The 16,584-nt window shown below is 40.8% G+C and overlaps 1 protein-coding gene across 4 annotated transcripts in view; it reads right to left on the bottom strand.

Moving 5' to 3' along the window:
* slc35f5 (solute carrier family 35 member F5) overlaps positions 1 to 16,584 on the bottom strand; it is a 144,135-nt gene that overhangs the window by 77,014 nt on the left and 50,537 nt on the right. For all 4 annotated transcript variants that reach the window (XM_033024630.1, XM_033024632.1, XM_033024631.1 and 1 more), the window contains 5 exons: positions 11,496 to 11,630; positions 11,176 to 11,238; positions 8,211 to 8,283; positions 2,725 to 2,915; positions 1,187 to 1,268 (listed from right to left, as the gene is read on the bottom strand). In XM_033024630.1, coding sequence (XP_032880521.1) covers positions 1,187 to 1,268; positions 2,725 to 2,915; positions 8,211 to 8,283; positions 11,176 to 11,238; positions 11,496 to 11,630 — 544 coding nt within the window. The remainder of the gene's footprint in view (positions 1 to 1,186; positions 1,269 to 2,724; positions 2,916 to 8,210; positions 8,284 to 11,175; positions 11,239 to 11,495; positions 11,631 to 16,584) is intronic.

Raw genomic sequence — 16,584 nt, 5'->3', positions numbered from 1 at the left:
AGGATGAACCGAAGCACAATTTTCAGTGTCATAGCAAAGGGTCTGAATACTTACGTAAACCCGGTTCCATCGGGTGGTGCCATTGAGTGTGGCAGCCTCGCCAGCAGCTGTTCGTCCTTTCACCTTTTTTTGTTACTTTTAGTATGGCAAAAAGTATGTTTTAAAGGTTTCTTATTCCTTTTTATGTGAGGGGTGGGTGGGGGAATAGGGGGACACCGTTTCCCAGTCTCTTACCTGGATGGAGATGCGTCTTTTCTCCGAGTCGCATCTTGGCCCCCCATCGCAGCCTACCAACTGGATTGGCGCGGCCTTTTCTGCCGGAGACCGGCCAGAGCTTCAGTAGTGGCGCAGCACTGAATTCCATCGCGGAGCAGGACGATGCCATGCCGGGGATCGCCCTTATGGAAGCTCTAGAGTGTTGGGCCTGCTGACTTTAACACCATGGAGCTGTGTGGTTTGTGGAGCTTCTAGTCGCGGGTGGTGCTGACAACATCGCGGAGTCCTGGGATCTTTTGCCGAGGGTCGCCAGTGTTGAATCTCCGCCCAGCTCGGCCTGTGGACTTCGGAAGCAGCCAATTCGGAAACTCCAAGCCGCTGAGTGTGCTCTTCCGTTCCGACGCCGGAGCTCCGATCATCCCGACGGGAGGGCCTGAACATTGGGCCGCCTGTAATGGCGACTGCGGAGGGCTCAAAGGCCCTGACCACAGGGGAACAAAGGGAAAGATGACTGAACTTTATTGCCTTCCCTCACAGTGGGAAACGTTGATTCCGCTGTGTAGGGATGTTCATGTTAAATTCTATCGTGTATTGTGTTCTTTTTATTTGTATGGCTGTATGGTAACTCAAATCTCACTGTACCAATTGGTGCATGTGACAATAAATGTAACTTGAACTTGAACTTGATATTTCAGTTATTTCTTTTTGATTACTTTGCAAACATTTCTAAACACCTGTTTTCGCTTCTTCTTTCTGGGTTATTGTGTGCAGATTGATGATAAAAAAAAAGCATTTAATCAATTTTAAAATAAGGATATAGCGTAACAAAATGTGGAAAAAGTGAAGGGGTCTGAATACTTTCTGAATGTTTTTTGGTGAATAGTGTCATATTTTTGTAAACACAAATTAAACAAAATCTAACACTCTCATTTTTGGAACTCGTTTTCAATACAGTGAAAAGACAACTTACCAGAAGTAGATGACAAAATGTTAACAATTGCCACCTGAGTATCAGAGAGAGCCTCCTGGTAGGAAAAGTTTGCCAGAAACCACTACAAAATTAATGGTATACATAAAGTTAAAATATACACCTGTTAATCATTTATTTCTATTGCGTTCATATTTTTGTTTAACAAATTAAATTTGTATAAAATAAATATTTATACAGAAAAATCTATTTACCTAATGTGATGCAGAACTAATCTACATGTAGTTTTCCCAAGATGAGAAATGTATATACTGTGTTCTTCTTGGTTCTAGGTCCTCCAAAATATTCCAAATGTAATTTAAACTGGAGGTGGTGGAGGGTGGACTTAAGCAAAAAACGGTTCTTGGAGAAGAAGAGCTACCTTAAATTTAGTTGCGTCTGGTTGAGTAACTATGGTTGGGTGAAGACTATTCCATGCTTTAATTGTGCGGGGGAAGAATAAATTGCTGTACACATCTGTCTTGGTAGCTGGTATCTCAAATTGTATCGAATGCCCTCGTCTGCTCCTAATAGGTTTGGGTATGATGTAGGTTTGGTAATCTATGTTGAGCTGACCATTTAACATTTTGTAAAAACAGGTCAAACGGTGAGCTTTACGTCCGTCTTGGAGAGGGTTCCACCCCAGTGAATTCAGAAATTTGGTAACACTCGCTTCTCTCTCATAGGTATTCGTAACAAATAGAGCTGCTTGTCTCAGCACACGTTCGATGGAAGAAATGTTTCTATTTGTGTATGGATCCGATGCTGTAACTGTGTAGTCCAAATGTGGTCTAACGAGGGTGAGGTATAACGCTACGAATTCCAGTTGTGGAGATACTGGTATCGTTGTCTCGTTGTAAGACATTGATCATTCTTTTTTTATTCTGGATTTTAATTCATGTATTGTGTTTTATTTTTAATATACAATTTATGATGCTTTTATAAGTGATATACTAAGATTTTATATGTATTTTATGATATTTTTATATGCAGTGTATTTTTATGTAATGTTGTCCCTTGTCTGGACCTTGTTTCTGAAATAAAGTTTATTATTATTATTATAATTATTATCTTTTTTGGTACCATGAATCTCATTTTGAGCATTACCATCACACACATTTCTTTGTCCATTAACATGTGGTGAGAGCCAGTGGAGGGGGAGGACGGGGAATTGTCATCATCAGGGGTATTACTCTTGCCATCTTTCCCAACAATGGTCCACCCATCCTTTGTCTTCACACATTCCAGCGGAGGAGGGTTTTTCCTCTGCTTTGGATAGACCACCCAGAAGCAGTTTTTTTGGGTAAATGACCAGCGCAAATTGGGCTGGATGATCTTAAATTCACATGATTCCATACGTCACAATCAGAGTCATCACTCAGAGATGTAAGACTTTCAAATGAATTGCTCATTTACAAATGTTACAAAGAATCTCCATCCACCTTTAGAAACACATTGGTTTACCCTTCAAACGTTTGTACAGTTTTAATCATTTGTATGGACCAGTTGTATGAATTAATAACTCAGTAAGAAGTACTAACCACAAAGCAGAAGAAAAAACTGATTTTTGCTACTTGTAATATCGTCAGTTTGCCAACATTTTTCAGTGCCGCTTCATGATCCTTTGCTGCTGGATAGGACATCCGAGAAAGCTTTGCTTCAAATGCGTGATGAGCAGGAAGTTGCCGCACCTCCATAATATTACTGAATCTGACACGTGTCTTTTTTACAGCTATAGATAAAACAAAATCATCCTAAATTTTGAGCGTTTCTTTTAAGCACATTTATTTTCTTTAATAATTTTTTTTTAAATGCTCTTAGCATATCAGGCAGTATCTGTGGAAAAAGAGAATAGAAAAAGTCCAGGACCCTTCTTCAGAATTAAAGGCTGAGTGTTTCCAGCATTTTCTATTTTTATTTCAAACTTCCTGCATCTGCAGTTATTTTTTGATTTTAATTTATTTTATTTGATGACATTTGGCAAAAAATACCACCCATTGATCATTCTCCAGTTGGGTAAATAAACAAAATACTATTGTGATGAAATAATTCAAGGATAATATTACAATGTTACTCTTGCAGGCATTGAAAGGCAATGCTCTGAAGAAGGAAAAAAAAGATGAGATTGTAAGAAAATGTTATTTCACGTTTTCCCTGCATTCCCATAGCTGAGGCACTCAATTTGAAATACTATGAAGGTTTCAGCTGTTCATTGTTGGGTTTGCTCAGGTGGTAGTGCCAGAATAAAGATAAATATTGTAATTAACCATGGTGCCCTTGTGTTTGCAGAGTAAAAAGGCAAAAACTTGGCTCAATCGAATGACTACCTGCATGAACGAATTAATACGAGGAAGTCAATAAGATTAATTTCTCCAGCAATTACTTGCATTGATGAACATCCTCTTCCCAAATGAAATTATTAAACAAAAGATTTTCAAGGTATCTTTGAAGATTGAATTTTAGTAAAGTGGAGTCAGAACTTTAGAAGCAGTTTTATTCACTGAACTGTTTGTATATTAAAAATCTTAGCATTATCTATATTTTTCCTCTCAAGGCCACTCCCTTTCTAGCACAATATATCAATCATATTTTTGTATATTTTAATTAATATTAGTTAGATTATGTGGCCCCAAAGAGAGGCGATGGAGTTGTCCACATATGATCATCAAGTTCATAGTGATGGTTTGGAGGGATTATTTTTTCCACAATTTTACTGTTTCCATTGCACCACCAAAGCAATTTCCATCAATACCTGGTGTTCACACTAAATATTGACGTCTTTGGCATTTCTTGCTGACTGATGCCTCCAGCCATTCTAGTCAACATTTCACTTTGGGTGAAGCTCTTGCACCAGTCACTTCCATCTCACCCCCTGCCACCTCCATTTGTACACCCATTCATGCCAATCCTTCTTTTCGTAGCGTGGTATTGACATTAAAAAAGTATAGGTTGGTTGAGAGACAAGAAGTTGAGGCCATAAAGGAAATGAAATTGGGCGAGGAGGCAAGTATGTGGACTTGGAAACATGAACTAAGGCAGAGGGAAAGAATAGGTAAGGAAGACAAAGAGAAAACGAGGTAAAGTGGTCAGGATGGCAGGAAGGAGAGAATGGAGGAAATGAGGGGATTGGAGAGGTAGTGGGGGGGGAAAAGGAGGTGGATTCGAGGATGATATGGAAAAAAGTGTATTGATGGTGCGTAGGAAAGCTTGGAGGGTAATAAAAACTAGGGAATTATGCAATTATAATTTTTATTTGTTGGTCAGTAAATGTGATTACAAATATATGATGTGGGAGCAAGAACAAGCTACTCAAGTCTGTTCTGCCATTCAATAACATCAATGCTGTTCTGAGTACAACCTCAATTCTTGATCATTGATCATTGTTAATAAACCGATGAATGTTTTTCCGGTTTTGGGAGATAAACATTGTTTTATACCTTACCAGGGCTCGAAATTAACGGTTGCCCGGGTGCCATTGACCACTCAAAGCGCCGCCGGGCAACTAAACACCGAGTAATTTGGCAACCAGATACTGGTTTGTACCGAAGATAGACACACAAAACTGGAGTAACTCAGCGGGTCAGGCAGCATCTCTGGACAAAAGGAACGCGACGTTTGTGTCGGCGGTGACGGCTGTATTGCGTGAGCAAGATACTAGGTGCGGGGTGAGGAAGGGTCGGAGCGAATGACGGGCGCTGAACAGCAAGCGACAGCGGCTCATCTTCTCCTCCTCCCGCACCCCACCCGCCCTGATAAGGGCCGCTGCTTGCAAACCCGCGCTTTCAATACAAACCCTCCCGCACGCCGAGGCCGGGAGGAGGGAGGCCTCGGAAGGAGGGGAGGCCTCGGCGTGCGGGAGGGTTTGTATTGAAAGCGCGGGTTTGCAAGCAGCTGCCTTATCAGGGCGAGCGGGGTGCGGGAGGAGGAGAAGATGAACCGCTGTCGCTCGCAGTTCAGCGCCGGTCATTCGCTCCGACACTTCTGAAGCAGCTGCACCAAAGATACTATAGCTATAGGATCTTTGAGCTGCACCGCTCGGCCCCGTTGGCTGGCAATTGAGGGAGGCGGTGGCGAGGAGTTCCCAACGGCCAAGGCAGCGGGGCGATGTTGTCCGAGGAGCGCTGACCCTCCTTCCTACAGTACCTCGCCCCCCTTCTCTAACTCTCTCTCTCTCTCTCTCTCTCTCTTGTATGCCCCCTCCACCCCCCCTTATCCTGGGACCCCTCCTCTACATCCAGCACTGATCCCCATTCCCACCTCTATTCAGTCCTCACTGACATCCCCTGTGCTCCCCTCCCCATCTCCCCCCCCCCCCCAATCTATTCATCCTGCGCTGATCACCCTATCCACTTTGCATTGATTCTCCTGCCACCCCCCCCCCATCCACCCTGCACTGCTTCCCCAATTCACCCTGTACTTACCCCTTTCCCATCCATCCTGCACTTCTCCTCCATCCATCCTGTACTGATCCCCCATCCATCCTGTACTAATCCACGCATTCATCCCGTACTGACCCACCCTCCATTTACCCTGCACCTTCCCCTCATTCATCCTGTAGTGATCCCCCATTCATTCTGCACAGACCCTCCGATCCACACTGTACTGACCCCCCCCCCCCCCCCCATTCATCCTGCGCTGATCTCCCCCCATCCATCCTGTACTGATCTTCCCATTCAAGAAGAATGGGGGGTACAGTCTGAAGAAGGGTCTTGACCCGAAACGTTGCCTATTTCCTTTGCACCATAGATGCTGCCTCACCCGCTAAGTTTCTCCAGCACTTTTGTCTACCCCATCCATCCCGTACTGAACCCCCTATTCAACATCACTGATATCCCCCGTGCTCTCCCCTCACAATTTTACCTACTCCAACCAACATGTACTAATTCACCTGCCTCAATCCATCCATTCTGCACCGACTGCCTTCTAACCCCCCTCCCTCCCTGCCATCTATCCACCCCGCACTGATTCACACACACCCCCCTCCCTGACCCTATTGTCCTGGAAATGTCTTCAGAGCGAACATTGACTATGTTTGATAACGGAATGCAATAAAATATGTTTTAATTCCCAATGTTATTATTTGTTTTAATCCATAAAGATGGATTAATTAAATTGTGAACACGTGAAACATTAAAACCGCAGTGTTCGATTGTCACTGCTACCGTTGACACGTTATTACAGAATTCATTTTAACGGCAAATCAATGCTCTTAACATGGAATATCAGTTATTTAATGAGCAACATTCACAACTATACGTACGCATATATGTTACCATGGTCCAGGATTTATTGACACAGGTTGATCATACGCTGAATAATTCAATCACATTTTTGTTTGGAAGTGGAAAGAACTAATAGAAATTGCATTAATTGTAATGTGTAAAAAGAGTTGAGATACTGCCTTATAATTTTGCTGCATGTCATTGTGGGATATATCATGTCTTGATTGGTGAATGTTTAGTTTGTGACTTTATTTGAAGCAGAAATAATATGTGAATGTTTCATTGAGTATAATTCCATCTGGTAACTACGCACTTCGTCCGAGCACATTATCGCACGCATCATGCAAGCCATCTTAAATGACCACCTAAACTGTCATTTGGCAACCTAAAAAGCTGCCAAGGTTGCCCGGCTGGCAACAGGGAAAAAAATTAAGCGAGAGCCCTGCTTACTATCAATTTTGTTTTTTGACCGATGAGTTGAAACCAACCAACTGTTACTATTTGCAAATTCTGTATCTTACCTAAGATAGAAGGAGGTAATTTGTTCTATAAAGTTCAGAAGGTCATTTTTCATTGACGTCCGGGCTAGTTTTCAGACCATTCCCATCAGTCCCATTTCCCTACTTTCTTTCCTGTAACTTATTCTATCTCAAGTGCTTATCAACTCTTTCTCCAATCAATGTTCCTGTCAAGTATGTTCAATAAGGACAATTTATAAGAGCCAACCAGAAAGTCTTCAGGCTGTGGAAGGAAAATAAGGCTCCCAGAGAAAACTAATTTTATCACACAGATAGGACTCAAAATCAGGATCAAACCCAAGTTACTGGGTCTTTCCAGCAGCAGCATTAATAGCTATAACACTTTGCTAGACAATGCACAAACTGCAAACAACAAGTGATTTAGTTAAATGTAGATACACATAACATTTCAATCAGCTTAAAATGATCACATGGTACAATGGAGTACAAAATCGGAACAAATGTATCTGATTAATCCAATTGATCAGCTGCACGATTGTAGGGAAACTCTGATGATCACATTGAAAGGCGGTGCTGGCTTGAAGGGCCGATTAGTACTATTTTTTATCAACAAATTTGTTGTAAATATTATGTGATATTTTACACGACGGAAGCAAAGGAAAAAGGCATAATTTATTCAAATAAAGGAGAAAGAGTACAGTGTGATCACACATCACGGGGTATTGAAAACATAAGAAATGGAAGTAAGCAAGATAGGAGAATGAATGGAACTTGACATATATTAATCAAAGTGATCTAAACTATTAATGGTCTGCCCTGAGGGCACAGATTAAACACCTCAAACGACAATCTCAGGAATGAGGTTAACATATGATGAGCATTTGACAGCCCAGTCTATATTTGCTGGAGTTTAGAAGAATGGGGGGGGGGGGGGGGTGACCTCATTGAAACATACAGAATAGTGAAAGGCTTGGATAGAGTGGATGTGGAGAGGATGTTTCCACCAGTGGGAGAGTGTAGGACTGGAGGCCATAGCCTCAGAATTAAGGCACATTCATTTAAGAAGAGTTGAGGAGAAATTTCTTTCGTCAGAGGGTGGTGAGTCTGTGAAATTCTTTGCCACAGAAGGCTGTGGAGGCAAAGTCAGTGGATATATTTATGACAGAGATAGATAGATTCTTTATTAGTGCAGGTGTCAGAGGTTATGGGGAGAAGGCAGGAGAAGGGGTTAGGAGGGAGAGATAGATCAGCCTTGATTGAATGGCGGAGTAGACTTGATGGGCTGAATGGCCTTCTACTATCTCTTATAATCTTATGACAACCTACCTGAATTGTTGTCATTATTGGCTTTATCACTGGCGGAATCATGAAATTTCACTGGGATGTACAGGGGTTCACTCTGCAAATCAAGGAGAAAAGCATTGGTAACAAGATAAAAACAATAATTTAATAGGAAGTAAAAGAGCAATACTTAATGTTGGAATTTTTTTTAATTACATTTCTAGTGACTAAATAAATAATTAAAGTATATATCTTCATTTTAAAATATTATGCAATGTTTATTGTTGGGATTAGGATTTTGTTTGTAAATTATAGTTGATCTTGAACTCAAAAGAATGGAAGCATAACTGCATTATTGTGGGGCTGAGCTAAACATTAAAGCCTCATTGAATACCCGGAGGAGGTTCCTGATTTGCCAGTGGGAATGATATGAAGAGACTGCTAAGACCACAGGAATGGTGACTGGCATTAAGATTCAGTCACTGAGGTTCAAGTGGCAGTCATGGGCACAGTGTCAGGGACAGTGGTTGCAGGGAGGGGGTAGATGTAAGTGTATTGTGTCTTCAAATTGTTCAGATTAAGAAATAGAACTACAGTTTGAGTGTTTGATCGAAATGTCAATCCAGGCGCATATACAGTGGTTTTCAAAAGAAAAGATAAGGTTCAAGTTCCACTGCAACAAAGTTGCCTAAGCACAGACTAAAAATCATACTGTTATCTATCTCTTGCTTTCAAACAATTCAGTTTAATAACAATTCAGTGTAAAAATCTATCAAGTTAGTTCATTATAGACACTTAGTGAGTACAGATCAAGACTGCAGACACAATAAACTGAAACAAATGTAATCCTGCAAAGAAAGGAAAAAATATCGGCAAGTTACCACATTAATTAGTTTGTTATCTGTATGAATAATATACATATACTAGGTATGTTGCAAAGCCTACCTGAAGCGTCGTTGAAAATCTGTCGCTGAGGGTGTGCGCGATTTTGGCGCCGTTTAGAGGGGGCGGGTTTAAAACGCGATTTTCTCTAGGCTGTTCAAATCGAAGATGTTCAGCCTAGTTAATTGTTAACGAAAAATCGCTGGAAGACCCCGTCGCAAAAGCTATTATTAGGTTTAAAGGCCTCGTATAATAGTTATAGTAGTTTAAAAATCAATCTCTAAACCCGCGACCACCAGCAACCGCAGGGTCTCATAAAGCAAATAGCAGAAGGTATGCTGTATATTTTTACATTAAAAAGGGCTTCTAAAGATCCCTTTATACAAAGTTTAATATTGCGAGTAGCTCATTTTGGGCCCATTATATCCCGCAGTATTTTTCTGGGCATTTGAGGCACAAATCTACCGCAATGTGAACGTTCTAAACCAGCGCGTTCCACAGGGACCCACTGGAAAGCTGATTTAAATGGGCATTTATTTACAGCAATTGAACACTAAATTCCTTCCATTTGGCCTATAAATTAATGTAAATGAGATTTAAAAATCATGTTTTATTGTGAATTATTTGTGAATATTATTTGGACATTTAGGCTATTTAAAAATGTTAATCATTTATTAAGAAATGGATAGATGTTTAGATCTAGTAATTGAAGTCTGAAATTAGCTACAATTAGGTAACTAACTAATTATATGCTTTAATTTCAGGTCATCCAAGTAAGATTATTTTATATTTGTTTCAGAATGCTTCAATCTATGATAACTGAAAATTTCATTCAGTTCTCTTAATTTTTAAGAAAGTTATGGGCTTTTGACTGTTTACGATCACAGCTTTTTTGTTATGTCCATAGAAAATCAATAGGGAACAAGATGCTCATTTCCGAGTATGAAAATGGCCATAACTTTTTAAATACTTGAGATATGAAAGTGAATTAGGTGTCAAATTAAACTTTTTTTTATGCTTTATCTGATGGGATAAATTACACTTGATTTTTAAAATCTCAAAATGTTGTAACATTGCTACATATACGGGCAGCCCCCATGTTATGGCCACTTAAGTTATGTAAATCCACCTCTATGGAACTCACAAATCACATCCAAAAAAGAAACAGGGAATAAAATTTGCTCTTACGGAACATATGTGGGAAAAATTATTTTATATGCGAGGGCGTCTGTAAACATGGTGGCACAGCGGTAGAGTTGCTGCCTGAGACCCAGGCTCAATCCCAACTATGGCTGCTGTCTGTTCGGAATTTGTACGTTGTCCCCGTTACCACATGGGTGTTCTCCAAAATCAACGGTTTCGTCCCACACTCCAAAGACGTACAGGTTTGTAGGTGAATTGGCTTGGTATAAGTGTAAATTGCCCTAGTGTGTGTTGGATAGTGTTAATGCTCGAGGATCGCTGGTCGGTGCGGACTCGGTAGGCCTATTTCCACGCTGTATCTCTAAACTAAACTAAAAATGCAGAATCAAGCATAAAATCTGACAGAAACACAATATTTGCTTAGATTTATGAGCTCAACTTGCATTTCCTGACTCATGCAATGTGCCAGAGTAAGGTCATTTTGCTATCTTACTTATATTTGATATGCATTCAAAAGTGTATGTCTCTATTGAAAATAAAAGGTGTAATGTAATAAATGGAGACACAAGAGGCTGCCATCTACCTCTCCTTTCCCCTCCCACAACTTAGCTCTATCTGCCCTTTTTTTCTTATCTGTCTCAACCGATCACCATTACCTTCCACCTTCAGGTTATTTTCTGTTGCAAATTAAAGTACCGGTACCTGCAGTTGTTTATGACCCCAAAAGCAGCTGCTAGTCACTTACAAAATTTGTTTTGGAAACTGAAAAGGAAATCTTTTATATTCCCCCATGCCCAGTGGCGTGAACTAATGTCATATTATATTACTGCTGTGAGAAAAGCATCCCATAGGAACATATCTCAATTTATAACATGGTATTCAAAAGGAAATAGGGTATTGTGTCACAGAAAATTGCAGTATTGGCGGTATTCTCAGAGCACAACTCCTCAGTAACGCTTGGGTTGCCAGTACACTGTAAACTCACCAAGGAATCATTCACACTAGTGTCGGTAGTACAAGTTGCGAGATAACTTTCAGCATCTGCAAACTTTAAAAACATGAACAAGTTACTAAACTGGTACAATAAACAGCAAACCATTATGCTAAAATTGGTTTTGTTATGATCTGCTAATATCGAGTAACAATTAATCAAATATTTCTGCACTGGTATAAGTTCTGATAACTGATACAGTTTACTTTAACTATTAATTAGAGAACCTTATCTTAAAATCAGGACATGTACATCTGCAATAAAGAACTTAGGTTGGTCACACTGTACCTCTCTACAGTAGGAGGGCTACTTACCAAAGCAACATGCTTTCCATTGGTGCATTGCTCCCTCCATGGCTTCCAAACTAGAAATCCAATGAAGTACAGTACAAACATGGAGGTTTTGGCAAATGTACTAAAGAAGGGTTTCTCATACTTTTTAAAGATATACTGAAAAGAAGCAAACATGGTTAAAACCATCTTAAAGACTATGTTATATAATTTTCTGGCAGTATGCCACGGTAAGGATTTTATCTGCTATCTCAACATTTGTACTCATTCTAAAACAGCACACTATGTAGAGCTTTTCAATGGCCACTTTAGCACAGGACATTTCAAAAGTCAGTTAACAGTCAACAGTCTTTACATATTATATGCACGGGGATTGGAACAATGAAATTCTTATTTGCTGCAGCTTTGTAGGTGCATTAAACATAACAAATAAATATACAATTAATTATTCTGGGTAAAACAGACATTCATGGCAGACATGGAATGTACTATGTAAACAGCAATATTTTGAACTATTTTAAAATACACACAATAATCTTCTCAAGGTAGGTTATAATTCTGACCTATGGCATCATAAAATTAATCTGTTATTTAAATGTATGTGCTAATGATAACTATTTAAAAAGATATTTATGTTTATGAGGGCAGATGGAAACAAATGATCATATTTATGTTTCTGAAGCACACACCAACAGAAGTATTATATATCTATTGGAGGTAGACAAAATTGCTGGAGAAACTCAGCGGGTGCGGCAGCATCTATGGAGCGAAGGAAATAGGCAACGTTTCGGGCCAAAACCCTTCTTCAGACTATTATTATGTAGCTATAATAATTAAAAGTGTTGCATGGTAACAATGGTTGATACGGAAATAAATCCACCCCAGTTCAGATCCAAATCGCACAATATTACATAAATTCATACAATTTTGAGAAACATGCCCTATTTTTGTAATTTGATATTGGATATATTACTCACTATATATACACGTAAATATATTAAACCAAATCCATTGTTTTATAATGAAGAAAGAAGACTGATTTGATACTTGATAGTGGTGTATAAAACTATGATGGATATTGACTGGGTTAAGGTACAATTTCTGTTTAAAGGTAACAAATCATATTTTAAATGCGGGTAGAATATAAAATGGGCACCTACCGACCAAAATAATTTAAGAAGGACTTAATGTAGAGAGCACAATCGAAATGTATACAATAGTCCAATGGTGTAGTTAAAGTAAATACTGTAAAACTCTGACAGAATCATAGCGCCAAAAAGCACAGAAACAGGCCTTTTGGCCCACCTCGTCAAGGCCGACTAGTATGTACTAACTAAGCTAGATCAATATGCCTACAGAGAGTTAGATAGAGCTCTTAAAGATAGCGGAATCAGGGGATATGGTGAGAAGGCAGGAATGGGGTACTGAATGTGGATAATCAGCCATGATCAGTGAATGGCAATGCTGGCTCGAAGGGCCGAATGGCCTACTCCTACACCTATTGTCTATTGTCACATTCCTCTAAACCTTTTCTAACCATGCATCTGTGTAAATGTATTTTAAATATACCTAACTCAACTACTTCATCTAGTGAATCAAACCCTGTCTGTCCAAATGCATGTATAGCTTATCACTTGGAATAAATGTAATATGTAGGTGTCCTTGAATATACATGATCAGGCCTGTGTGATATATCTACCTTCATACGTCTTGGGGCATAAAGCATCTCCTGGACTGTAAATATAAATGTCTAAGGACATCACCATTTCATTTCAGAATTGGGAGGTCGTCCATTTGCAGCTACAGTTCCCTCACACAGTCAACCAGGACCTGCAGCTGGACACACTTTCCACAGTGTTGTCCACAAGGACACTTGAAGACATTCGGGTGGTGCCATCAGTGATGGCAGCCTCGCCAACAGTCTCTGTCATTTCGTCTTTTTGTTATTTTTAGTGTGTTTTAAAAGTATGTGTTAGTTCCCTGGTGCAGGGTGAGGGTGGGGGAGAGAATCAGGGGAAACTGCGGCTTAACATCATGGAGCTGATGGCCTTGCGCGAGACTGACTTTGAGCCCCTCCGCGGGGCCATGGATTTGCCATCGGAGCCTGGGGTCGACGCTCCAACTGCGGCCTGTGGATTTCAACATCGAGGAACTCGCACTCGGATAGAGACTGATGTCGGGAAGCTCCAAGCCACACTAGATTCGACTAACCCCGACCCGGTGTTTGATTGCCCCCCGCAGGGGAGTTGAGATCGCCCGGCGCGTGGGACCTGAGATCCCCCCGATGCGGGAGCTTGCTCGCCCCGATGCGGAGGGCTCCACCGCCGGTTGCGGGAGCCAAGATCGCACCGACAACGGAAGGTTCGAGTGCCCCGACCGCCGGAGACAAAGAAGGGAAGAAGATTGAACTTTTTTTGCCTTCCATCACAGTGAGGAATGTAGGGGAGTCGCTGTGGTGGATGTTCATTTTTAAAAGCTATTTGGGTGTCTTGTTGCTCTTTATTGGTATGGCTGTATGGCAAATCAAATTGCTCGTATGTTGCAAAATATACTTGGCTACTAAATTACTATCTACATAACTAAAAGTCTAATTTTGACCACTTCCTGTCTGCGCTGTATATTGATTTTAGAAAAAATGCTACCCTAGATCGTTATGATTTTTGACCATCTTACTCAGTCCTCCTCCGCTGCGGCAGCCCCGAGGATTTTTCCGATCGATGAAAAATAAAAAAGTTATGAATGGTTAAACAATCTTGAGATCAGCTGATTGGTCCTCTCGCCTGTCAATCACCACAATTAAGGTAATGCCCCTTCCAGGGGTGGGGGGGGGGGGGGGGTGGGCAGGACTATAAAACCCCGGATGCCTGGGCGTGAGCCAGTCACTCTGGAAGATTGCGAGGGAGAGGCTACAACTGTGATTCTAAGCTGTGAATCAAATGAACTGTGAGTCTGCAATGTACTTGCAATAAATTATTTGTTAGCCCTTAATGACAATACAATGAGTTGTTTGGCCTGCCCTGCCTGTGCTTGAAATTGCAATGCAAAATGGAAAATGAAATGATAATGCAATGAGTTATTAGGCCTGCCCTTGAAATGGACTTACTTGACTTAACTTGAAATGGATTGACTTGACTTGAAATGGATTGATTTGACTTGAAATGGATTGACTTGAAATGGATTGACAAATTGACTCCCCCCCCACCCCCACCCTCACTGGCCACCTACAGTGGATTGCAAAAGTATTCATACCCCTTGAACTTTTCCACATTTTATCACGTTACAACGACAAACGTAAATGTATTTTATTGGGATTTTATGTGATAGACCAACACAAAGTGGTGCATAATTGTGAAGTGGAAGGAAAATGATTCATGGTTTTCAAATTTTTTTACAAATAAAAAACTGAAAAGTGTGGCGTGCAAAAGTATTCAGCCCCCCTGAGTCAATACTTTGTAGAACCACCTTTCGCTGCAATTACAGCTACAAGTCTTTTGGGGTATGTCTCTACCAGCTTTGCACATCTAGAGACTGAAATGTTTGCCCATTCTTCTTTGCAAAATAGCTCAAGCTCAGTCAGATTGGATGGAGAGCGTCTGTGAACAGCAATTTTCAAGTCTTGCCAGAGATTCTCAATTGGATTTAGGTCTGGACTTTGACTGGGTTCAGCTTCCCTGTCCCTGCTGAAGAAAAGCATCCCCACAGCATGATGCTGCCACCACCATGTTTCACAGTGGGGATGGTGTGTTCAGGGTGATGGGAGCACCTTCCTCCACATGTTTACTGTGTCCCCCACATGGCTTGTGGCAAACTGCAAACGGGACTTCTTATGGCTTTTTTTCAACAATGGCTTTTTCTTCTTGCCACTCTTCCATAAAGGCCCGATTTGTGGAGTGCACGACTAATAGTTGTCCTGTGGACAGATTCTCCCACCTGAGCTGTGGATCTCTGCAGCTCCTCCAGAGTTACCATGGGCCTCTTGGCAGCTTCTCTGATCAATGCTCTCCTTGCCCGGCCTGTCAGTTTAGGTGGGCGGCCATGTCTTGGTAGGTTTGCAGTTGTGCCATACTCTTTCCATTTTCAGATGATGGATTGAACAGTGCTCCGTGAGATGTTCAAAGCTTGGGATATTTTTTTATAACCTAACCCTGCTTTAAACTTCTCCACAACTTTATCCCTGACCTGTCTGGTGTGTTCCTTGGGCTTCATGATGCTGTTTGTTCACTAATGTTCTCCAACAAACCTCTGAGGCCTTCACAGAACAGCTGTATACTGTTTATACTGAGATTAGATTACACACAAGTGGACTCTATTTACTAATTAGGTGACTTCTGAAGGCAATTGGTTGCACTGGATTTTTTTAATGGGTATCAGAGTAAAGGGGGCTGAATACTTTTGCACGCCACACTTTTCAGTTTTTTATTTGTAAAAAAATTTGAAAACCATGTATCATTTTCCTTCCACTTCACAATTATGCGCCACTTTGTGTTGGTCTATCACATAAAATCCCAATAAAATACATTTACGTTTGTGGTTGTAACGTGACAAAATGTGGAAAAGTTGACGGGTATGAATACTTTTGCAAGCCACTGTATATTGGAATTGGTGGAGAGGTGGAATATTACGTTGGGGGACCAGCCCTCCCGTGTGAACCTGGGACCCAACGGGTCCCACTTAGTCTAATTATGATTATGGTTAAGACCAATAAAAAGTTACAAAGAACCTTATCTGCCCAGCCTCCTCTCTGAAGACTTATGAGCCAATTCCTCTACACTTACCGGTAGAGGTGCTTTGTGTTGAGACAAAGCACAAAGTGTTGCGTAAAGTAACACACAGCCTCACGCAAAACAGTCGCTCTCAATAGGCTGCTTCCGTAGTGCTTGCCTTCCATTTATACACCTCTAGAAACAGTCACTTCTGGACATGAACAGCTGCTTTTTAAAATCGCATCAAATCGTACTTTTTCTGATGTTATCTAAAATGTTAAATAAGTGAAATTTCCAATCATAATCCTAATTGAACTAACCTGAGACTCAAGGAAGGAAATACCTGGCTCAGAGATAGTAGAGAAGATTCACGAGATTGATCCCTACAATTAATTTGCTGTCAAATGTGA

Source organism: Amblyraja radiata, chromosome 7 (genome assembly GCF_010909765.2).
Source record: "Amblyraja radiata isolate CabotCenter1 chromosome 7, sAmbRad1.1.pri, whole genome shotgun sequence".
Classification (NCBI taxonomy): Eukaryota; Metazoa; Chordata; class Chondrichthyes; order Rajiformes; family Rajidae; genus Amblyraja; species Amblyraja radiata.
This window is presented reverse-complemented; position numbering and strand designations above follow the sequence as displayed.